The sequence below is a fragment of the Taeniopygia guttata genome, chromosome 3 (genome assembly GCF_048771995.1).
Source record: "Taeniopygia guttata chromosome 3, bTaeGut7.mat, whole genome shotgun sequence".
Classification (NCBI taxonomy): Eukaryota; Metazoa; Chordata; class Aves; order Passeriformes; family Estrildidae; genus Taeniopygia; species Taeniopygia guttata.
This window is the reverse complement of record NC_133027.1, coordinates 1,782,957-1,807,236: the sequence shown is the minus strand read 5'-3', so window position 1 is coordinate 1,807,236 and position 24,280 is coordinate 1,782,957. Positions and strand designations below refer to the sequence as shown.

Sequence of the window (24,280 nt, the reverse complement as noted above, 5' to 3'; positions counted from 1 at the left end):
GGGATTTATTTGGGATTTATTTGGGATTGGTTCCAGGATTTATTTGGGGTTTATTTGGGATTTATTTGGGGTTTATTTGGGATTTATTTGGGGTTTATTTGGGATTTATTTGGGATTTATTTGGGATTTATTTGGGGTTTATTTGGGATTTATTTGGGATTTTTGGGGGTTTTTTTGGGATTGATTTGGGATTTTTTTGGGATTTATTTATGGTTTATTTGGGATTTATTTGGGGTTTATTTGGGATTTATTTGGGGTTTATTTGGGATTTTTTTTGGGATTTATTTGGGGTTTATTTGGGATTTATTTGGGGTTTATTTGGGATTTATTTGGGATTTATTTGGGATTTATTTGGGGTTTATTTGGGGTTTATTTGGGATTTATTTGGGATTTATTTGGGGTTTATTCTGGATTTATTGGGGATTTATTTGGGGTTTATTTGGGGTTTATTTGGGATTTATTTGGGATTGATTTGGGATTTATTCGGGATTTATTTGGGATTGATTTGGGATTTATTTGGGATTTATTTGGGGTTTATTTGGGATAGATTCGGGATTTATTTGGGATTTATTTATGATTTATTTGGGATTGATTTGGGATTTATTTATGATTTATTTGGGATTTATTTGGGATTGATTCGGGATTTATTTGGGATTTATTTGGGATTTATTTGGGATTTATTTGGGATTAATTTGGGATTTATTTGGGATTAATTTGGGATTTATTTATGATTTATTTATAATTTATTTGGGATTTATTTGGCGCCCTCTGGCGGTTCCCCCCCCAAATCTCGCCCGCGCCGTTCCCGCCCAACTCTCGCGAGATCTCGCGCGCGGCCCAGGCCGGGGCTGAGGCGGCAGCGCCGCTCCGCCGCCATCGCCGCCGCCTCCCCCAATTCGGCTTCCACCGCTCCCACCGGCACCGGAACCGCCACCGGCACCGCCGGCGGAGCCAGAACCGGCGGCAGAACCGGCGGCAGAACCGGTCCCGGCCCGGCAGCCGCCATGGAGGCGAGCGCGGCCAAGCGGAAGGAGCCGCGCAAGGCGCTGAGGGTTAAAGTCATCTCCATGGGCAACGCCGAGGTGGGCAAGGTGAGCCGCTGCCATTGGCTGCAAGGAGGTGACGGGCAGCCGCGCTGGCCAATCAGCGGCGCGGAGAGGCGGGCGCTTTGCGCTGATTGGTTGTTGTGGCCGTGTGGGAGGTGGGCGTGGTTAGGCGGTGATTGACAGGCGGAGCCGCGCTTTGATTGGCTGATGGGGGAAGCGGGGAATTTTTTGGGAATTTTTTGGAATTTTTTTGGGAATTTTTGGGAATTTTTTAATGGAATTGGGGGGTGTTTTGCCGCGCAGAGCTGCATCATCAAGCGGTACTGCGAGAAGAGGTTCGTGCCCAAGTACCTGGCCACCATCGGCATCGACTACGGCGTCACCAAGTGAGAAAAACCGGGAATAACGGTGGGAAAAACGGTGGGAATAACGGGAATTGTGATGGGAATAACGGTGGGAAAAATGATGGGAATAACGGAAATAACAATGGAAATAACGGTGGGAATAACGGTGGGAATAACGGGAATAACGGTGGGAATAACGGTGTGAATAATGGTGGGAATAATGACGGGAATAATGGGAATGACGATGGGAATAACGATGGGAATAATGATGGGAATAATGGTGGGAATAACGGGAATTATGATGGGAATAACGGTGGGAATAATGGTGGGAATAACGATGGGAATAATGGGAATAACAGTGGGAATAATGATGGGAATAACGATGGGAATAACGGAATAATGGGATATAGGGATAATGGGAATAATGGGATAATGGGAATAACGGGGATAATGGGAATAACGATGGGAATAACGGTGGGAATAATGGTGGGAATAACGATGGGAATAACGGGAATAATGATGACGATAATGGCAATAACGGGATAACAGGAATAACGGGATAACGATGGGAATAACAGGAAAATGGGAATAACGGGATAATGGGATTAAAGGGAACAATGGGAATAACAGGAGTAATGGGATAACGGGAATAAGGGGATAACAGGAATAACGGGATAATGGGATAACGGGAATAACGGGGATAACTGGGATAATGGGAATAATGGGAATAATGGGAATAATGAGAATAATGGGAATAAGGGGTAATGGGAATAATTGGAATAACGGGAATAACAGGAATAATGGGATAACGGGAATATCGGGAATAATGCGATAACTGGACAATGGGAATAACGGGAATAACGGGAATAACGGGAATAACAGGATAACGGGAATAACGGGAATAATGGGATAACGGGATAATGGGAATAACGGATTAATGGGAATAACTGGGATAACAGGAATAATGGGATAATGGGAAAAACAGGAACAATGGGAATAATGGGATAATGGGATAATTGGAATAACAGGATAACGGGAATAACGAGGCTAACGGGAATAACGGGATAACGGGGATAATGGGATAATGGGGATTACGGGATAATGGGATAATTGGAATAACGGGATAATGGGAATAATGGGAATGGCGGGGATAATGGGATTGGGATAATGGGAATAAGAACTTGGATAACAACAGGAATAACGATGGGAATGACAATGGGAATAACAATGGGAATAACCATGGGAATAACAGTGGGAATAACAATGGGAATAACAATGGGAATGGTGGGAATTACAATGGGGATAATGATGGGAATAACAATGGGAATAATGATGGGAATCACAGCGGCAATAATGGGAATAATGGGAATAACAACGGGAATAACAGTGGGGATAACAATGGGAATAACAATGAGAATCACAGTGGGAATAATGGGAATAAGAACGGGAATGACAACGGGAATAACAACAGGAATGACAACGGGAATAACGGGAATGGGGTAACGGGAATGGCGGGGGTAATGGGATTGGGATTTTGGGAATAACAACGGGAATAACAACGGGTACAATGATGGGAATAACAACAGTAATGACGGGAATAACAGGGGGCATTGTGGGAATAACAATGGGAATAACAATGGGAATAACAATGGGAATAATGGGAATGATGGGAATGGCGGGGATAATGGGATCGGGATAACGGGAATAATGACGGGAATAACAATGGGAATAACGATGGGAATAACAACGGGAATAATGGAGGGAATAATGGAGGGAATAATGATGGGAGTCATGGGAATGGTGGGGATAACGGGATTGGGATAACGGGAATAACGACGGGAATGACAACAGGAATCATGGGAATAACGATGGGAATAACAATGGGAATAACGATGGGAATAACGATGGGAATGGTGGGAATTACAACGGGAATAATGGGAATAACAACAGGAATAACAATGGGAATGACAACGGGAGTAACAACGGGAATCACAACGGGAATAATGGGAATAACAACAGTAATGACGGGAATAATGGCGGGCATCGTGGGAATAACAGTGGGAATAACAACGGGAATAATGGGAATGACGGGGATAATGGGATTGGGATAATGGGAATAATGACGGGAATAACAATGGGAATCACAGTGGGAATAATGGGAATGACAACGGGAATGACAACGGGAATAACGATGGGAATCATGGGAATGACAATGGGAATAACAATGGGAATAACAAATGGAATGGAATGGTGGGAATTACAATGGGGATAATGGGAATAACAATGGGAATAATGACGGGAATCTCAATGGGAATAATGGGAATAAAAACGGGAATAACAATGGGAACGACAACGGGAATCATGGGAATGATAATGGGAATAACAATGGGAATAACAATGGGGATAACAATGGGAATCACTGTGGGAATAATGGGAATAAGAACGGGAATGACAATGGGATTAACAATGGGAATAATGGGAATAACAATGGGAATGACAACGGGAATAACGACGGGAATAACAATGGGAATAACGGGAATGGGGTAACGGGAACGGCGGGGGTAATGGGATTGGGATTTTGGGAATAACAATGGGAATAACAATGGGAATAATGGGAATTGTGGGAAAAATGATGGGAATAACAATAGGAATAACAACGGGAATCATGGTAACGATAATGGGAATAACAATTGGAATCACAATGGGAATAACAATGGGAATAACAACGGGAATCACAACCCAGAGACTCCAAATCCGTGGGGAATTCCCGGATTCCGAGGGCGTTTTCCCGGAATTCCCGGAATTCCCACTCCAGAACCCAGAGATTCCAAATCCAGGGGGAATTCCCGGATTCTGAGAGGGTTTTCCCAGAATTCCCAGAATTCCCACCCCGGAACCCAGAGATTCGAAATCCACGGAGAATTCCCGGATTCTGAGGGGGTTTTCCCAGAATTCCCGGAATTCCCACCCCAGAACCCAGAGATTCCAAATCCGTGGGGAATTCCCAAATTCCGAGGGCGTTTTCCCAGAATTCCCGGAATTCCCATCCCAGAACCCAGAGACTCCAAATCCGTGGGGAATTCCCGGATTCCGAGGGGGTTTTCCCAGAATTCCCGGAATTCCCAACCCGGAACCCAGAAATTCCAAATCCAGGGAGAATTCACAGATTCCGAGGGGGTTTTCCCGGAATTCCCGGAATTCCCACCCCATAACCCAGAGATTCCAAATCCAGGGAGAATTCCCGGATTCCGAGGGGGTTTTCCCGGAATTCCCGGAATTCCGACGCCTTTTCCAGGGTGCAGATCCGGGACCGGGAGATCAAAGTGAACATTTTCGACATGGCCGGACACCCCTTCTTCTACGAGGTCAGAATTCCCAAAATTCCCCTGGAAAATCGGGAATTCCTCCCTCGGCGTCTTCCCAAATTTTCCTTGAACGTTCCCAGGGATTTTCTGGGAATTCTTTCCCAAATTCCTCCTTTTTTCCAGGGAATTTCCTTCCATTCCTGCTATTGGATCCATTTTTTTTCCCTGTTTTTTTTTTTTGTTTCCTGATTTTTTTTCCCAGTTTTTTGTCCTGGATTTTTTTCCCCTGTTTTATTCCATTTTTTCCCCATTTTTTTCCCTGTTTTTTTTTCCCTGAATTTTCGTCTGCTTTTTCCCTTGATTTTCTTTTTCCCTGATTTTTTCCCCTGAATTTTAATTTTTCCTGGATTTTTTATTTCTGTATTTTTTCCCCTGTTTTTTTTTTTCCTGGATTTTTTCCCCTGTTTTATTCTTTTTTTTTTTCCTATTTTTTCCCTGCTTTTTTTTTTCCCCCCGGAATTTTCCTCTGTTTTTTCCCTTGATTTTCTTTTCCCTGATTTTTTTTTCCCTGAATTTTAATTTTTCCTGGATTTTTTATTTCTGTATTTTTTCCCTGTTTTTTTTCCCCTGTTTTTTTTTTCCCTGATATTTTTCCCCTGTTTTTTTTCTTTTTTCCTGGATTTTCTTTTTCCCTGTTTTATTCCCTTTTTTCCCCCCTATTTTTCCCCCCGTTTTTTTTTTTTCCCCTGAATTTTCCTCTGTTTTGTCCCTTGATTTTCTTTTTTCCTGATTTTTTTCCCGTGAATTTTTATTTTTCCTGGATTTTTTATTTCTGTATATTTTCCCTGTTTTTTTTTTCCCTGAATTTTTTCCCCTGTTTTTTTTTCCTGAATTTTTTCCCCCTGATTTTTTTCCCTTTGTTTTTTCCCTAAATTTCTTCCCCTGAATTTTTATTTTCTTAATTTTTTCTCCTGAATTTTTTTTTCTTTTTTTCCCCCTCATTTTTCCCCTGGAATTTTTTCCATGACTTTTTTTCCCCTCCAAATTTTTCTCCCTAAATTTTCTCCCTGAATTTTTTCCATCATTTTTTTCCTTGAATTCTTTCCCCTGAATTTTTATTTTCTTGTATTTTTTTCCTGAATTTTTTTCTTTTTTCCCCCTCATTTTTCCCCTGGAATTTTTTCCCTCTGGAATTTTTTCCCGGTGTTTGCAGGTGCGGAACGAGTTTTACCGGGACACGCAGGGGCTGAATTTCTCTTTTCCCTTTAATTTTTCTTGATTTTTTTTTCTTTTTTTCCCCTCAGTTTTCCCCTGGAATTTTTTCCACCAGAATTTTTTCCCGGTGTTTTCCAGGTGCGGAACGAGTTTTACAGGAACACGCAGGGGTTGAATTTCTCTTTTCCCTGGAATTTTTTCCCTGGAACTTCTTTTTTCTTAAATTTTTTTTCCTGATTTTTTTTCTCTTTTTCCCCTGGAATTTTTTCCTTCCTTTTTTTTCCTGATTTTTTTTCCATCTTTTTTTTTCTTGAATTTTCTCCCCTGAATTTTAATTTTCTTGTATTATTTTCCTAAATTTTTTTATTTTTCCCCCTCATTTCCCCCTCATTTTTTTCCCTTATTTTCCCCTGGAATTTTTCCCCTCTGGAATTTCCTCTGGAATTTTTTCCCGGTGTTTCCAGGTGCGGAACGAGTTTTACCGGGACACGCAGGGGCTGAATTTCTCTTTTCCCTGGAATTTTTTCCTGATTTTTTTTTCTTTTTCCCCCTCATTTTTCCCCTGGAATTTTTTCCCTCTGGAATTCACCTCTGGAATTTTTTCTCTGTGTTTTCCAGATGCGGAACGAGTTTTACCGGGACACACAGGGGCTGAATTTCTCTTTTTCCTGGAATTTTTCCCCGGAATTTTTTCCATGACTTTTTTCCCCCCAAATTTTTTCTCTCTGATTTTTTTACTCCACTTTTTTCCTGAATTTTTTCCCCCTGATTTTTTCCTTTGTTTTTTCCCTAAATTTTTTCCACTGATTTTTATTTTCTTGTATTATTTTCCTGAATTTTTTTCTTTTTTCCCCCTCATTTTTCCCCTGGAATTTTTTTCCCTGGAATTTTTTCCCCCCATATTCTACTCCCTGAATTTTTTCACTCCATTTTTTCGTTGAATTTTTTCTATCTTTTTTTCCATGAATTTTTTCCCCTGAATTTTTATTTTCTTGTATTTTTTCCTGAATTTTTTTCTTTTTTCCCCCTCATTTTTTCCCCTCATTTTTCCCCCGGAATTTTTCCCATGGAATTTCCCCCGGAATGTTTTCCAGGTGTGGAACGAGTTTTACCGGGACATGCAGGGGCTGAATTTCTCTTTTCCCTGGAATTTTTTCCCTGGAATTTTTTCCATGACTTTTTTTCCCCCCAAATTTTTTCTCTCTGATTTTTTTCCCTTTGTTTTTTCCCTAAATTTCTTCCCCTGCATTTTTATTTTCTTAATTTTTTCTCCTGAATTTTTTTTCTCTTTTCTCCTGAATTTTTCCCTGGAATTTGTTCCATGACTTTTTTCCCCCCAAATTTTTCTTTCTGAATTTTTTCCATCTTTTCTTCCTTGCATTTTTTCCCCAGAATTTTTATTTTCTTATATTTTTTCCCGATTTTTTTTATTTTTCCCCCCTCATTTTCCCCTGGAATTTTTTCCCTCCGGAATTTTTCCCGGAATGTTTTCCAGGTGCGGAACGAGTTTTACCGGGACACGCAGGGGGTGCTGCTGGTGTACGACGTGGGCTCCAAGGACTCCTTCGAGGCGCTGGACTCGTGGCTGGCCGAGATGCGCCGCGAGCTCGGGCCCCAGGGCAGCCTCGACAGCGTCGTCGTCGCCGTCTGCGCCAACAAGGTCCGGGAATGCGGAGTCGTTCCCGGAATTCACGGAATTACGGAGTCAATCTGTTCCCATCCCCTGTTCCGCCTGTTCCTGTTCCATTTTCCGGCTGTTTTCCCCCCTGTTCCCATCCCATTTTCCAGCTGTTCCCATCCTTTTTTCCAGCTGTTTTCCCACCCGTTCCGATCCTGTTTTCCCGGCCTTTTTCCGGCTGTTCCCATCCCCTTTTCCAGCTGTTCCTGTCCCATTTTCCCGCTGTTTTTCTGGCTGTTCCCATCCCATTTTCCAGCTGTTTTCCCGCCTGTTCCCATCCAGTTTTCCGGCTGTTTTCCCACCTGTTCTGATCCCGTTTTTCTGCCCTTTTTCCGGCTGTTTTTCCTGCCTGTTCCCATCTCATTTTCCAGCTGTTTTCCCACCTGTTCCCATCCCATTTCCCCAGCTGTTTTCCGGCTGTTTTTCCTGCCAGTTCCCATCACCTTCTCCAGCTGTTTTCCCTCCTGTTTTGATCCCATTTTCCTGGCCTTTTTCCAGCTGTTTTTCCAGCTGTTCCCATCCCGTTTTCCCGGCTGTTTTCCGCCTGTTTTTCCTACCTTTTCCCATCCCATTTTCCCAGCCTTTTTCCGGCTGTTTTCCCACCTGTTCCCCATCCCCTTTTCCAGCTGTTCCCATCCTTTTTTCCAGCTGTTTTCCAGCTGTTTTTCCAGCTATTCCCATCCGGTTTTCCCGGCTGTTTTCCAGCTGTTTCTCCAGCTGTTCCCATTCCCTTTTCTGGCTGTTTCCATCCCATTTCCCGGCTGTTTTCCGGCTGTTTTTCCGGCTGTTCCTGTCCCATTTTCCAGCTGTTTTCCCACCTTTTCCCATCCCGTTTTCCCGGCCTTTTTCCACCTGTTCCCATCCTGTTTTCTGCCTGTTCCCATTTCCTTTTCCGGCTGTTTTTCTGGCTCTTCCTGTCCCCTTTCCCGGCTGTTCCCGTTTCCATTTCCGGCTTTTTTCCCGGCTGTTCCCATCCCATTTTCCAGCTGTTCCCATCCTTTTTTCCGGCTGTTTTCTCAGCCGTTCCCATCCCCTTCTCCAGCTGTTTTCCCGCCTGTTCCCATCCTGTTTTCTGCCTGTTCCCATTTCCTTTTCCCGCCTGTTCCCATCCCATTTTCCTGCTGTTTTTCTGGCTGTTCTCATCCCCTTTTCCGCCTGTTCCCGTTTCCCTTTTCTGGCTGTTTTTCCCGCCTGTTCCCATCCCCTTTTCCAGCTGTTCCCATCCTTTTTTCCGGCTGTTTTCCCGGCTGTTCCCATCCTGTTTTCCCGGCCTTTTTCCGGCTGTTTTTCCAGCTGTTCCCATCCCCTTTTCCAGCTGTTCCCTTTCCTTTTCCGGCCATTCCCATTCCCTTCTACAGCTGTTTTCCCGCCTGTTCCCATTCCCTTTTCCGGCTGTTCCTGTTCCATTTTCCAGGTGTTGGGAATGTTCCCGTTCCCATTTTCTGCCTGTTCCCATCCCATTTTCCTGCTGTTTTTCTGGGTGTTCCCGTCCCCTTTTCCGCCTGTTCCCATTTCCCTTTTCTGGCTGTTTTCCCACCTGTTTCCATCCCATTTTCCAGCTGTTTTCCTGGCTTTTCTCATCCCGTTTTCCTGGCTGTTTTCCCGCTGTTTTCCCGCCTGCTTTCCAGCTGTTTTTCCAGCTGTTCCCATCCCCTTTTCCAGCTGTTTTCCCACCTGTTCCCATCCCGTTTTCCCGGCCTTTTTCCAGCTGTTTTTCCAGCCATTCCCATCCCATTTTCCGGCTGTTTTTCCTGCCTGTTCCCATCCCGTTTTCCGGCTGTTTTCTGGCTGTTTTCCAGCTGTTCCCATCCCATTTTCCTGCTGTTTTCCCGGCTGTTCCCATCCCCCTTTTTCCCAGCTGTTCCCATCCCCCTTTTTCCCGGCTGTTTTCCAGCTGTTTTTCCAGCTGTTACCATTGCCTTTTCCGGCTGTTTTCCTGCCTGTTCCCATCCCGTTTTCCGGCTGTTTTCCGGCTGTTTTCCCGCCTGTTCCCATCCTGTTTCCCGGCTGTTTTCCGGCTGTTTTCCCGCCTGTTCCCATCCTGTTTTCCAGCCATTTTCCGGCTGTTTCCCGGCCGTTCCGATCCCGTTTCCCGGCTGTTTTCCGGCTGTTGTTCTGCCTGTTCCCATCCCCTTTCCCGGCAGTTTTCCAGCCGTTCCGATCCCGTTGTCCCGTCTGTTTCCCAGGTGGACGCGGGGAAGCTGCGGGTGGTGGACGAGAGCGAGGGGCGGCTCTGGGCCGAGAGCCGCGGCTTCCTCTACTGGGAGACCTCGGCCCAGAGCGGGGAGGGCATCCAGGAGATGTTCCAGGTGCGAATTCCCGGAATTCCGGGCGGGAATTACGGGTGGGAATCCTGGGAGATGTTCCAGGTGCAAATTCTGAGAATTCCAGGCAGGAATTCCTGGCTGGAATCCATCTGGAATTCCAGGAGATGTTCCTCATAGAATTCCGGGAATTCCAAGTGGGTATTCCAGGTGGGAACTCCTGGTGGGAATTCCTGGAATTCCGGGTGGGAATTCCAGGTGGGAATTCCTGGAGATGTTCCTGTTGGGAATTCCTGGAATTCCGGGTGGGAATTCCAGGTGGGAATACTGGGAGATGTTCCAGGTGGGAATTCTGGGAATTCTGGGTGGGAATTGGGGCAGGATTTGGGATTCAACGATGGGTGGAGCCGGGGATTCAGGACATTTCAGATGGGAGTCGGGTGGGAATTCCTGGAGATGTTCCAGGTGGGAATTCACGGAATTCCGGCCGGGAATTATGGGTTTGAATCCATCGGGAACTCCGGGAGATGTTCCTCATGGAATTCCGGGCGGGATTCGGGATAAAGGGACGGGCGGGTTCCTCTACTGGGAGACATCGGCCCAGAGCGGGGAGGGCATCCGGGAGATGTTCCAGGTGCGAATTCCCAGAATTCCAGGCGGGAATTCTGGGTTTGGATCCATTGGGAACTCCGGGAGATGTTCCTCGTGGAATTCTGGGAATTCTGGGTGGGAATTTGGGATTAAAGGACGAATGGAGCCGGGGATTCAGGAGAGCTCGGATCGGAGTCGGGTTGGAATTCCAGGAGATGTTCCAGGTGGGAATTCCCGGCTGGAATCCATCTGGAATTCCGGGAGATGTTCCTCATGGAATTCCGGGAATTCCGGGTGGGAATTTGGGATAAATGGGTGGGTGGACCCAGGGATTCAGGAGAGCTCAGATCGGAGTCGGGTGGGAATTCCGGGAGATGTTCCAGGTGGGAATTCCCGGAATTCCAGGTGGGAATCCATCTGGAACTGTGGGAGGTGTTCCAGGTGGGAATTCCGGGAATTCTGGGTGGGAATTCCCCGCCGGAATCCATCCGGAATTCCGGGAGATGTTCCAGGTGGGAATTCCAGGCGGGAATTCCTGTGGGAGGAGGGGGTTGGGTGGTGGGATTGGGAATTTTGGGAATTGGATCCGGGAATTTTGGGAAGTGGATTTGGGATTTTTGGGATTGAAGGGTTGGGAATGGGATCTCAGATTTTTGGGAATTGGATTCGGGATTTTTGGGAATTGGAAATGGGATTTTTGGGAAATCAATCTGGGATTTTTGGGAAGGGGATCCGGGATTTCTGCGAAATGGATTTGAGATTTTTGGGAAATGGATTCAGGATTTTTGGGAAGTGGATTTTTGGGAATTGGATCTGGGATTTCTGGGAAATGGGTCCATGATTTTTGGGATTTTGGGGATTTTGGGGATTTTTGGGGATTTTGGGGATTTTTGGGGATTTTGGGGATTTTTGGGAATTGGATCCATTGTTTTTTGGGATTTTTGGGATTTTTGGGAAATGGATCTGGGATTTCTGGGAAATGGGTCCATGATTTTTGGGATTTTGGGGATTTTGGGGATTTTTGGGAATTGGATCCGGGATTTTTGGGATTTTGGGGACTTTTGGGATTTTTTGGGCATGGAATCCTGTTTTTTCCTGGGAAAACCCTGGGAACTGTGTGGGGCATTCCCAGAATTTCTACTCGGCCATCGTGGAGCTGTGCGAGAACGGCGGGAAATGGAAACGGAGACGGGAATTCTGGGATTTTTGGGATTTTTGGGAAGTGGATCCGGGATTTTTTGGGAATTGTGGCTGGGAGTTTTGGGAAATGGGGCTGGGAGTTTTGGGAATTCGTTCCGGGATTTTTGGGTAATGGTTCTGAAATTTCTGGGATTTTTTGGGATTTTTGGGAAATGATTCTGGGATTTTTGGGAAGGGGATCTGCGATTTCTGGGAAATGGATTCGAGATTTTTGGGAAATGGATCCAGGAATTTTGGGAAGTGGATTTTTGGGAATTGGATCTGGCATTTTTGGGAAATGGATCCGGGATTTTGGCACTGAAAGCTGAGGAAGGGGATCCGGGATTTTTGGAATTTTGGGATTTTAGGGATTTTTTGGGAATTGGATCTGGGATTTTTGGGATTTTTGGGAAATAAATCCAGGAATTTTGGACTTTTTGGGATTTTTCTTTTTTTTTGGGAAATGGATCCAGGTTTTTTGAGATTTTTGGGATTTTTGGGGGTTTTGGGATTTTTGGGATTTTTGGGAATTGGATCTGGGATTTTTTGGGAATTGGATCTGGGATTTTGGGGGTTTTTTGGATTTTTTGGATTTTTTTGGATTTTTTGTGATTTTTGGTCATTGAATCCTGTTTTTTCCTGGGAAAACCTTGGGAATCGTGTGGGGCATTCCCAGAATTTCTACTCGGCCATCGTGGAGCTGTGCGAGAACGGCGGGAAATGGAAACGGAGCCGGGAATTTTGGGATTTTAGGGATTTTTGGGACTTCTGGGATTTTTGGGAATTGGATCTGGGATTTTTTGGGAATTGTGGCTGGGATTTCTGGGAAATGGGTCCATGATTTTGGGGATTTTGCAGATTTTTGGGAATTTGGGGATTTTGGGGATTTTTGGGAATTGGATCCGGGATTTTTGGGATTTTTGGGAAGTGGAAATGGGATTTTTGGGATTTTTGGGACATGGATCCAGGATTTTTGCGATTTTTGCGATTTTGGGGATTTTTGGGAATTGGATCCGGGATTTTTGGGATTTTTGGGAAATGGATCCAGGATTTTTGGGATTTTTTTAATTTTAGGGATTTTTGGGATTTTTGGGCATGGAATCCTGTTTTTTCCTGGGAAAACCTCGGGAATCGTGTGGGGCATTCCCAGAATTTCTACTCGGCCATCGTGGAGCTGTGCGAGAACGGCGGGAAATGGAAACGGAGACGGGAATTCTGGGATTTAGGGATTTTTGGGAAGTGGATCCGGGATTTTTTGGGAATTGTGGCTGGGATTTCTGGGAAATGGGGCTGGGATTTTTGGGAATTGGATCTGGGAATTCTGGGAAATGGATTTGAGATTTTTGGGAAATGGATCCAGGAATTTTGGGAAATGGATTTTTGGGAATTGAATCTGGGATTTTTGGGAATTGGGTCCGGGATTTCTGGGAAATGGGTCTATGATTTTGGGGATTTTGGGGATTTTTGGGATTTTTGGGATTTTGGGATTTTTGGGATTTTTGGGAATTGGATCTGGGATTTCTGGGATATGGTTCCATGATTTTTGGGATTTTTGGGATTTTGAGGATTTTTGGCATTGAAAGCTGAGGAAGGGGATTTGGGATTTTGGGGATTTTTAGCAAATGGGTCCACGATTTTTGGGATTTTTGGGAGTTTCTGGATTTTGGGGATTTTTGGGAATAGGATCCATGATTTTTGGGATTTTTGGGAAATGGATCCGGGAATTTTGGTGTTGAAAGGTGAGGAAGGGGATCCGGGATTTTTGGAATTTTGGGATTTTAGGGATTTTTTGGGACTTGGATCTGGGATTTTTGGGATTTTTGGGAAATTAATCCAGGAATTTTGGACTTTTTGGGATTTTTCTTTTTTTTTGGGAAATGGATCCAGGATTTTTGAGATTTTTGGGGTTTTTGGGATTTTTGGGATTTTTGGGATTTTTTGGGCATTGAATCCTGTTTTTTCCTGGGAAAACCTTGGGAATCGTGTGGGGAATTCCCAGAATTTCTACTCGGCCATCGTGGAGCTGTGCGAGAACGGCGGGAAATGGAAACGGAGCCGGGAATTTTGGGATTTTAGGGATTTTTGGGAAGTGGATCTGGGATTTTTTGGGAATTGTGGCTGGGAGTTTTGGGAATTGGTTCCGGGATTTTTGGGAATTGGTTCTGGGATTTCTGGGAAACGGATTCGAGATTTTTGGGAAATGGATTCAGAAATTTTGGGAAATGGATTTTTGGGAATTGGATTCGGGATTTCTGGGAAATGGGTCCATGATTTTTGGGATTTTGGGGATTTTGGGGATTTTTGGGAATTTTGGGAAATGGATCCGGGATTTTTGGCATTGAAATCTGAGGAAGGGGATTTTGGGATTTTTGGGAGTTTTAGCAAATGGGTCCGTGATTTTGTGGATTTTTGGGATTTTGTGGATTTTTGGGAATTGGATCTGGGATTTTTGGGAATTGGTTCTGGGATTTTTGGGAAGGGGATCTGGGAATTCTGGGAAATGGATTCAAGATTTTTGGGAAATGGATCCAGGATTTCTGGGAAATGAATCTGGGATTTCTGGGATTTGGATCTGGGATTTCTGGGAAATGGGTCCACAATTTTTGGGATTTTGGAGATTTTTGGGATTTTTGGGATTTTTGGGAATTGGATCCAGGATTTTTGGGAATTGCAAATGGGATTTTTGGGATTGGGTGTCTGGGATTTTTTGGAAATGCATCCAGGAATTTTGGGAAGTGGATTTGGGATTTTTGGGAATTGGATCCAGGATTTTTTGGATTTTGGGGAAGTGGAAATGGGATTTTTGGGATTTCTGGGAAATGGATCCGAAATTTTTGGGATTTTTAGCAAATGGATCCATGATTTTTGGAATTTTTGGGATTTTTTTGGATTTTGGGGATTTTTGGGCATGGAATCCTGTTTTTTCCTGGGAAAACCCTGGGAACTGTGTGGGGAATTCCCAGAATTTCTACTCGGCCATGGTGGAGCTGTGCGAGAACGGCGGGAAATGGAAACGGAGACGGGAATTCTGGGATTTTTGGGATTTTTGGGAAGTGGATCCGGGATTTTTTTGGGAAATGGATCTGGGATTTCTTGGATTTTTTGGGATTTTTGGGAAATCATTCTGGGATTTTTGGGAAGGGGATCTGGGAATTCTGGGAAATGGATTCGAGATTTTAGGGAAATGGATCCAGGAATTTTGGGAATTGGATCCGGGATTTCTGGGAAGTGGGTCCGTGATTTTTGGGATTTTGGGGATTTTGGGGATTTTGGGGATTTTGGGGATTTTGGGGATTTTTGGGAATTGGATCCATGTATTTTGGGATTTTTGGTAGTGGAAATGGGATTTTTTGGAATTGGATCCGTGATTTTTGGGAATTGGATCCAGGATTTTTGGGAATTGGATCTCAGATTTCTGGGAAATGGGTCCATGATTTTGGGGATTTTGCAGATTTTTGGGAATTTGGGGATTTTGGGGATTTTTGGGAATTGGATCCGGGATTTTTGGGATTTTTGGGAAGTGGAAATGGGATTTTTGGGATTTTTGGGACATGGATCCAGGATTTTTGCGATTTTTGCGATTTTGGGGATTTTTGGGAATTGGATCCGGGATTTTTGGGATTTTTGGGAAATGGATCCAGGATTTTTGGGATTTTTTTAATTTTAGGGATTTTTGGGATTTTTGGGCATGGAATCCTGTTTTTTCCTGGGAAAACCTCGGGAATCGTGTGGGGCATTCCCAGAATTTCTACTCGGCCATCGTGGAGCTGTGCGAGAACGGCGGGAAATGGAAACGGAGACGGGAATTCTGGGATTTAGGGATTTTTGGGAAGTGGATCCGGGATTTTTTGGGAATTGTGGCTGGGATTTCTGGGAAATGGGGCTGGGATTTTTGGGAATTGGATCTGGGAATTCTGGGAAATGGATTTGAGATTTTTGGGAAATGGATCCAGGAATTTTGGGAAATGGATTTTTGGGAATTGAATCTGGGATTTTTGGGAATTGGGTCCGGGATTTCTGGGAAATGGGTCTATGATTTTGGGGATTTTGGGGATTTTTGGGATTTTTGGGATTTTGGGATTTTTGGGATTTTTGGGAATTGGATCTGGGATTTCTGGGATATGGTTCCATGATTTTTGGGATTTTTGGGATTTTGAGGATTTTTGGCATTGAAAGCTGAGGAAGGGGATTTGGGATTTTGGGGATTTTTAGCAAATGGGTCCACGATTTTTGGGATTTTTGGGAGTTTCTGGATTTTGGGGATTTTTGGGAATAGGATCCATGATTTTTGGGATTTTTGGGAAATGGATCCGGGAATTTTGGTGTTGAAAGGTGAGGAAGGGGATCCGGGATTTTTGGAATTTTGGGATTTTAGGGATTTTTTGGGACTTGGATCTGGGATTTTTGGGATTTTTGGGAAATTAATCCAGGAATTTTGGACTTTTTGGGATTTTTCTTTTTTTTTGGGAAATGGATCCAGGATTTTTGAGATTTTTGGGGTTTTTGGGATTTTTGGGATTTTTGGGATTTTTTGGGCATTGAATCCTGTTTTTTCCTGGGAAAACCTTGGGAATCGTGTGGGGAATTCCCAGAATTTCTACTCGGCCATCGTGGAGCTGTGCGAGAACGGCGGGAAATGGAAACGGAGCCGGGAATTTTGGGATTTTAGGGATTTTTGGGAAGTGGATCTGGGATTTTTTGGGAATTGTGGCTGGGAGTTTTGGGAATTGGTTCCGGGATTTTTGGGAATTGGTTCTGGGATTTCTGGGAAACGGATTCGAGATTTTTGGGAAATGGATTCAGAAATTTTGGGAAATGGATTTTTGGGAATTGGATTCGGGATTTCTGGGAAATGGGTCCATGATTTTTGGGATTTTGGGGATTTTGGGGATTTTTGGGAATTTTGGGAAATGGATCCGGGATTTTTGGCATTGAAATCTGAGGAAGGGGATTTTGGGATTTTTGGGAGTTTTAGCAAATGGGTCCGTGATTTTGTGGATTTTTGGGATTTTGTGGATTTTTGGGAATTGGATCTGGGATTTTTGGGAATTGGTTCTGGGATTTTTGGGAAGGGGATCTGGGAATTCTGGGAAATGGATTCAAGATTTTTGGGAAATGGATCCAGGATTTCTGGGAAATGAATCTGGGATTTCTGGGATTTGGATCTGGGATTTCTGGGAAATGGGTCCACAATTTTTGGGATTTTGGAGATTTTTGGGATTTTTGGGATTTTTGGGAATTGGATCCAGGATTTTTGGGAATTGCAAATGGGATTTTTGGGATTGGGTGTCTGGGATTTTTTGGAAATGCATCCAGGAATTTTGGGAAGTGGATTTGGGATTTTTGGGAATTGGATCCAGGATTTTTTGGATTTTGGGGAAGTGGAAATGGGATTTTTGGGATTTCTGGGAAATGGATCCGAAATTTTTGGGATTTTTAGCAAATGGATCCATGATTTTTGGAATTTTTGGGATTTTTTTGGATTTTGGGGATTTTTGGGCATGGAATCCTGTTTTTTCCTGGGAAAACCCTGGGAACTGTGTGGGGAATTCCCAGAATTTCTACTCGGCCATGGTGGAGCTGTGCGAGAACGGCGGGAAATGGAAACGGAGACGGGAATTCTGGGATTTTTGGGATTTTTGGGAAGTGGATCCGGGATTTTTTTGGGAAATGGATCTGGGATTTCTTGGATTTTTTGGGATTTTTGGGAAATCATTCTGGGATTTTTGGGAAGGGGATCTGGGAATTCTGGGAAATGGATTCGAGATTTTAGGGAAATGGATCCAGGAATTTTGGGAATTGGATCCGGGATTTCTGGGAAGTGGGTCCGTGATTTTTGGGATTTTGGGGATTTTGGGGATTTTGGGGATTTTGGGGATTTTGGGGATTTTTGGGAATTGGATCCATGTATTTTGGGATTTTTGGTAGTGGAAATGGGATTTTTTGGAATTGGATCCGTGATTTTTGGGAATTGGATCCAGGATTTTTGGGAATTGGATCTCAGATTTCTGGGAAATGGGTCCATGATTTTGGGGATTTTGCAGATTTTTGGGAATTTGGGGATTTTGGGGATTTTTGGGAATTGGATCCGGGATTTTTGGGATTTTTGGGAAGTGGAAATGGGATTTTTGGGATTTTTGGGACATGGATCCAGGATTTTTGCGATTTTTGCGATTTTGGGGATTTTTGGGAATTGGATCCGGGATTTTTGGGATTTTTGGGAAATGGATCCAGGATTTTTGGGATTTTTTTAATTTTAGGGATTTTTGGGATTTTTGGGCATGGAATCCTGTTTTTTCCTGGGAAAACCTCGGGAATCGTGTGGGGCATTCCCAGAATTTCTACTCGGCCATCGTGGAGCTGTGCGAGAACGGCGGGAAATGGAAACGGAGACGGGAATTCTGGGATTTAGGGATTTTTGGGAAGTGGATCCGGGATTTTTTGGGAATTGTGGCTGGGATTTCTGGGAAATGGGGCTGGGATTTTTGGGAATTGGATCTGGGAATTCTGGGAAATGGATTTGAGATTTTTGGGAAATGGATCCAGGAATTTTGGGAAATGGATTTTTGGGAATTGAATCTGGGATTTTTGGGAATTGGGTCCGGGATTTCTGGGAAATGGGTCTATGATTTTGGGGATTTTGGGGATTTTTGGGATTTTTGGGATTTTGGGATTTTTGGGATTTTTGGGAATTGGATCTGGGATTTCTGGGATATGGTTCCATGATTTTTGGGATTTTTGGGATTTTGAGGATTTTTGGCATTGAAAGCTGAGGAAGGGGATTTGGGATTTTGGGGATTTTTAGCAAATGGGTCCACGATTTTTGGGATTTTTGGGAGTTTCTGGATTTTGGGGATTTTTGGGAATAGGATCCATGATTTTTGGGATTTTTGGGAAATGGATCCGGGAATTTTGGTGTTGAAAGGTGAGGAAGGGGATCCGGGATTTTTGGAATTTTGGGATTTTAGGGATTTTTTGGGACTTGGATCTGGGATTTTTGGGATTTTTGGGAAATTAATCCAGGAATTTTGGACTTTTTGGGATTTTTCTTTTTTTTTGGGAAATGGATCCAGGATTTTTGAGATTTTTGGGGTTTTTGGGATTTTTGGGATTTTTGGGATTTTTTGGGCATTGAATCCTGTTTTTTCCTGGGAAAACCTTGGGAATCGTGTGGGGAATTCCCAGAATTTCTACTCGGCCATCGTGGAGCTGTGCGAGAACGGCGGGAAATGGAAACGGAGCCGGGAATTTTGGGATTTTAGGGATTTTTGGGAAGTGGATCTGGGATTTTTTGGGAATTGTGGCTGGGAGTTTTGGGAATTGGTTCCGGGATTTTTGGGAATTGGTTCTGGGATTTCTGGGAAACGGATTCGAGATTTTTGGGAAATGGATTCAGAAATTTTGGGAAATGGATTTTTGGGAATTGGATTCGGGATTTCTGGGAAATGGGTCCATGATTTTTGGGATTTTGGGGATTTTGGGGATTTTTGGGAATTTTGGGAAATGGATCCGGGATTTTTGGCATTGAAATCTGAGGAAGGGGATTTTGGGATTTTTGGGAGTTTTAGCAAATGGGTCCGTGATTTTGTGGATTTTTGGGATTTTGTGGATTTTTGGGAATTGGATCCGGGATTTTTGGCACTGAAAGCTGAGGAAGGGGATCCGGGATTTTTGGGAATTGGACCTGGGATTTTTGGGATTTCTGGGAAATGGATCCAGGATTTTTGGGATTTTTTTTATTTTTTCGGATTTTGGGATTTTTTGTGCATGGAATCCTGTTTTTTCCTGGGAAAACCTCGGGAATCGTGTTGGGAATTCCCAGAATTTCTACTCGGCCATCGTGGAGCTGTGCGAGAACGGCGGGAAGCGTCCGGCGGGCGGCTCCGGGGTCGGATTCACGCGGGAACAGGCGGACGCGATCCGACGGATCCGCGCCAGCAAGGACAGCTGGGACGTGCTCGGCCTCAAACCCGGCGCCTCCAGGTCAGGAATTTCGGGAAAAAAACCCGGAATTCCCCTCGGAATTCCCGCCGGAATTCCCGCCAAAAAGGTCGGAATTCCTGCGGGGGAAAGGCGGGATTGGAGGGGGGAAATTTGGGATTTTTTCTGGGAAAAGTTGGGATTTTTGTCGGGAAAAGTTGGAATTCCCGGCAAAAAAAGATGGAATTCCCGCCGGAAAAGGTGGAATTTCTAAAGGAAAAGGTGGAATTATTGTGGGAAAAGTTGGAATTCCCGTGAGAAAAGCTGGAATTTCTGCAGGAAAAGGTGGAATTATTGTGGAGAAATTGGAATTTTAGCGGGGAAAGGTGGAATTCACATCAAAACTCCAGAATTCCTGCCAGAAAACCTGGAATTTCCACCCAAAATCCTGGAATTTGCACCGAAATACTTGGAATTCTTGTGGGAAAAGGGGGAGGAAGGAGGAATTCCAGTGGGAAAAGGTGGAATTCCCATGAAAAACCCGGAATTCCTGTGGGAAAAGGAGGAATTCCCACGAGAAAATACGGAATTTCCACCAAAAATCCCGCAATTCCCACCAAAAACCACGGAATTCCTGCCAGAAAACCTGGAATTCTGGCTGGAAAAGTTGGAATTCCAACCAGAAAGCACAGAATTCCCACCAAAAATCCCGGAATTCCCACCAAAAAACACGGAATTCCTGCCAGAAAACCTGGAATTCCGGCTGGAAAAGTTGGAATTCCAACCAAAAACCCCCGAATTCCCACCAAAAATCCTGAAATTCCCACCACAAATCCTGGAATTCCCACCAAAAAACACGGAATTCCTGCCAGAAAACCTGGAATTCCGGCTGGAAAAGTTGGAATTCCAACCAAAAACCCCGGAATTCCCACCAGAAATCCCGAAATTCCCACCACAAATCCTGGAATTCCCACCAAAACCCCCAGAATTCCTTCCAGAAAACCTGGAATTCTGGTGAGAAAAATTCAAATTCCCAGCAAAAACCCCGGAATTCCCGTGGGGGAAAGTGGTGGAAGGAGGAATTCCTTTGGGAAAATTTGGAATTCCCACCAAAAATCCTCAGAATTCCCACGAGAAACTCCAAAATTCCCACTGAAAACCCTGGAATTCCAAACAAAAATCCCAGAATTCCCACCAAAAAAACTGGAATTACAGCTGGAAAAGTTGGAATTCCGGCTGGAGAAGTCAGAATTCCAACCCAAAACCCCAGAATTCCTGCGGGGGAAAAGCGGGATTTGGGTGGGGATGGGTGGAGGGGAAAGGCGGGATTGGAGGGGGGAAATTTGGGATTTTTCTGGGAAAAGTTGGGGTTTTTGTCGGGAAAAGTTGGGATTCCCGGCAAAAAAGATGGAATTCCCGCCGGAAAAGCTGGAATTTCTAAAGGAAAAGGTGGAATTATTGTGGAGAAATTGGAATTCCCGTGAGAAAAGCTGGAATTTCTGATGGAAAAGGTGGAATTATTGTGGAAAAATTGGAATTTTAGTGGGGAAAGGTGGAATTCACATCAAAACCCCAGAATTCCTGCCAGAAAACCTGGAATTTCCACCACAAATCCTGGAATTTACACCGAAATACCTGGAATTCCTGTGGGAAAAGGTGGAATTCCCATAAAAAACCCGGAATTCCTGTGGGAAAAGGCGGAATTACCCCCAAAAACCACAGAATTCCCACCAAAAATCCCGGAATTCCCACCGAAAAACACGGAATTCCTGCCAGAAAACCTGGAATTCTGGATGGAAAAGTCGGAATTCCAACCAAAAACCCCCGAATTCCCACCAAAAATCCCGAAATTCCCACCACAAATCCTGGAATTCCCACCAAAACCCCCAGAATTCCTTCCAGAAAACCTGGAATTCTGGTGGGAAAAATTCAAATTCCCAGCAAAAACCCCGGAATTCCCGTGGGGGAAAGTGGTGGAAGGAGGAATTCCTGTGGGAAAATTTGGAATTGCCACCAAAATCCTCAGAATTCCCACGAGAAACCCCAGAATTCCCACCAAAACCCTGGAATTCCAACCAAAAATCCCAGAATTCCCATGAAAAAAACTGGAATTACAGCTGGAAAAGTTGGAATTCCGGCTGGAGAAGTCAGAATTCCAACCCAAAACCCCGGAATTCCTGCGGGGGAAAAGCGGGATTTGGGTGGGGATGGATGGAGGGGAAAGGAGGGATTGGAGGGGGGAAATTTGGGATTTTTCTGGGAAAAGTTGGGATTTTTGTCGGGAAAAGTTGGGATTCCCGGCAAAAAAGATGGAATTCCCGCCGGAAAAGCTGGAATTTCTAAAGGGAAAGGTGGAATTCTTGTGGGAAAAGTTGGAATTCCCGTGAGAAAAGCTGGAATTTCTGATGGAAAAGGTGGAATTATTGTGGAAAAATTGGAATTTTAGCGGGAAAAGGTGGGATTCACATCAAAACCCCAGAATTCCTGCCAGAAAAACGGGAATTTCCTCCAAAAATCCTGGAATTTGCACCGAAATACTTGGAATTTTTGTGGGAAAAAGGGGAGGAAGGAGGAATTCCAGTGGGAAAAGGTGGAATTCCCATAAAAAACCCGGAATTCCTGTGGGAAAAGGAGGAATTCCCACCAGAAAACACGGAATTTCCACCAAAAATCCCGGAATTCCCACCAAAAAACACGGAATTCCTTCCAGAAAACCTGGAATTCTGGCTGGAAAAATTGGAATTCCAACCAAAAACCCCGGAATTCCTTCCAGAAATCCTGGAATTCCCACCAAAAACCCCGGAATTCCTTCCAGAAAACCTGGAATTCTGATGGGAAAAATTCAAATTCCCAGCAAAAACCCCGGAATTCTCGTGGGGGAAAGTGGTGGAAGGAGGAATTCCTGTGGGAAAATTTGGAATTCCCACCAAAATCCTCGGAATTCCCATGAGAAACTCTAAAATTCCCACCAAAAACCCTGGAATTCCAACCAAAAAATCCCAGAATTCCCACCGAAAAACCTGGAATTCTGGCTGGAAAAGTTGGAATTGCAACCAAAAATCCCAGAATTCCCACCAGAAAACCTGGAATTCCGGCTGGAAAAGTCAGAATTCCAACCCAAAACCCTGGAATTCCTGTGGGAAAATTTGGAATTGCAACCAAAAATCCCAAAATTCCCACAAAAAAACCTGGAATTCCGGCTGGAAAAGTCGGAATTCCAACCCAAAATCCCGGAATTCCTGCGGGGGAAAGGGGTGGAAGGAGGAATTCCTGTGGGAAAATTTGGAATTCCAACCAAAAATCCCAGAATTCCCACCAAAAAACCTGGAATTGTGTCTGGAAAAGTTGGATTTCCAACTAAAAGTTCCGGAATTCCCACCAAAAATCCTGGAATTCCGGCTGGAAAAGTTGGATTTCCAAACAAAAATCCCAGAATTCCCACTAAAACCCTGGAATTCCTGTCAGAAAACCTGGAATTCCGGCTGGAAAAGTCAGAATTCCAACCCAAAATCCCGGAATTCCTGCGGGGGGATGCGGCGGTCGCTGGAATTCCGGTGGGAAGAGTCGGAATCTTGGGCCTGGCCGGGGGCTGATCCCGTTTTTCCCAGTTTTTTCCCGTTTTTCCCATTTTTTCCCTGTTTTCCGGCACAGGGAGGAGTTGATTACCAGTTCCATGTCACCGACTGATCCCGTTTTTCCCGTTTTTTCCCGTTTTTTCCCATTTTCCAGCACAGGTAGGAGTTGATTACCGGTTCCATGTCACCGACTGAACCCGTTTTCCCGTTTTTTCCCGTTTTTTCCCGTTTTTTCCCCATTTTCCGGCACAGGGAGGAGGTGACACGTGTATACCATTACCAGGGGCTCCAACTGATCCCGTTTTTCCCGTTTTTCCCGTTTTTTCCCATTTTTTCCCATTTTTCCGCGCAGGGAGGAGGTGACGCGTATATGCCATTACCAGGGGCTCCACCTGATCCCGTTTTTCCTGTTTTTTCCCGTTTTTCCACACAGGGAGGAGGTGCTGTGGCCGTATTGATTCCATGTCACCTCCTGATCCCATTTTTTCCCATTTTTTCCCATTTTCCGGCGCAGGGAGGAGGTGACACGTCTGTACCATTACCAGGGGCTCCAACTGATCCCGTTTTTTCCCATTTTTCCCATTTTTTCCCTATTTTCCGACGCAGGGAGTAGGTGACACGTGTGTACCATTTCCAGGGGCTCCGACTGAACCCGTTTTTTCCCAGTTTTTCCCGTTTTTTTCCCATTTTTCCCTGTTTTTTCCCATTTTTTCCCGTTTTTTCCCATTTTTCCCATTTTTTCCCATTTTTTCCCGTTTTTCCCATTTTTCCCATTTTCCAGCACAGGGAGGAGTTGATTACCAGTTCCATGTCACCGACTGATCCCGTTTTTCCCGTTTTTTTCCTGTTTTTTCCTATTTTTTCCTGTTTTTCCGCACAGTGAGTAGATGACACATGTGTACCATTACCAGGTCTCTGACTGATCCCGTTTTTCCCGTTTTTCCCCATTTTTCCCCATTTTTCCCCATTTTCTGGCGCAGGGCGGAGTTGATTACCGGCTCCATGTCACCGACTGATTCCGTTTTTATCGTTTTTTCCCATTTTTTCCCATTTTTTCCCATTTTTTCCCGTTTTTCCGTCGCACGGAGTAGGTGACACGTATGTACCATTACCAGGGGCTCCAACTGATCCCGTTTTTTCCCATTTTTCCCATTTTTTCCCTA

General features: G+C 44.4%; 1 protein-coding gene across 4 annotated transcripts in view; it reads left to right on the top strand.

Annotated features, from left to right (window-relative positions):
• Positions 1–608: 608 nt before the first annotated feature.
• Positions 609–24,280, top strand: part of DNAJC27 (DnaJ heat shock protein family (Hsp40) member C27) — a 31,124-nt gene continuing 7,452 nt past the window's right edge. The window contains exons 1-7 of one of the 4 annotated variants that reach the window (XM_072926241.1): positions 628–1,091; positions 1,350–1,432; positions 4,686–4,755; positions 7,406–7,570; positions 9,775–9,897; positions 19,445–19,605; positions 23,470–23,590. In XM_072926241.1, the coding sequence (XP_072782342.1) occupies positions 1,005–1,091; positions 1,350–1,432; positions 4,686–4,755; positions 7,406–7,570; positions 9,775–9,897; positions 19,445–19,605; positions 23,470–23,575 (795 nt within the window). In that variant the 5' untranslated portion in view covers positions 628–1,004 and the 3' untranslated portion in view covers positions 23,576–23,590. Of the gene's footprint in view, positions 1,092–1,349; positions 1,433–4,685; positions 4,756–7,405; positions 7,571–9,774; positions 9,898–19,444; positions 19,673–23,469; positions 23,591–24,280 lie in introns of those variants that run through there. The other 3 variants (XM_072926240.1, XM_072926242.1, XM_041714957.2) reach the window with 3 other exon arrangements.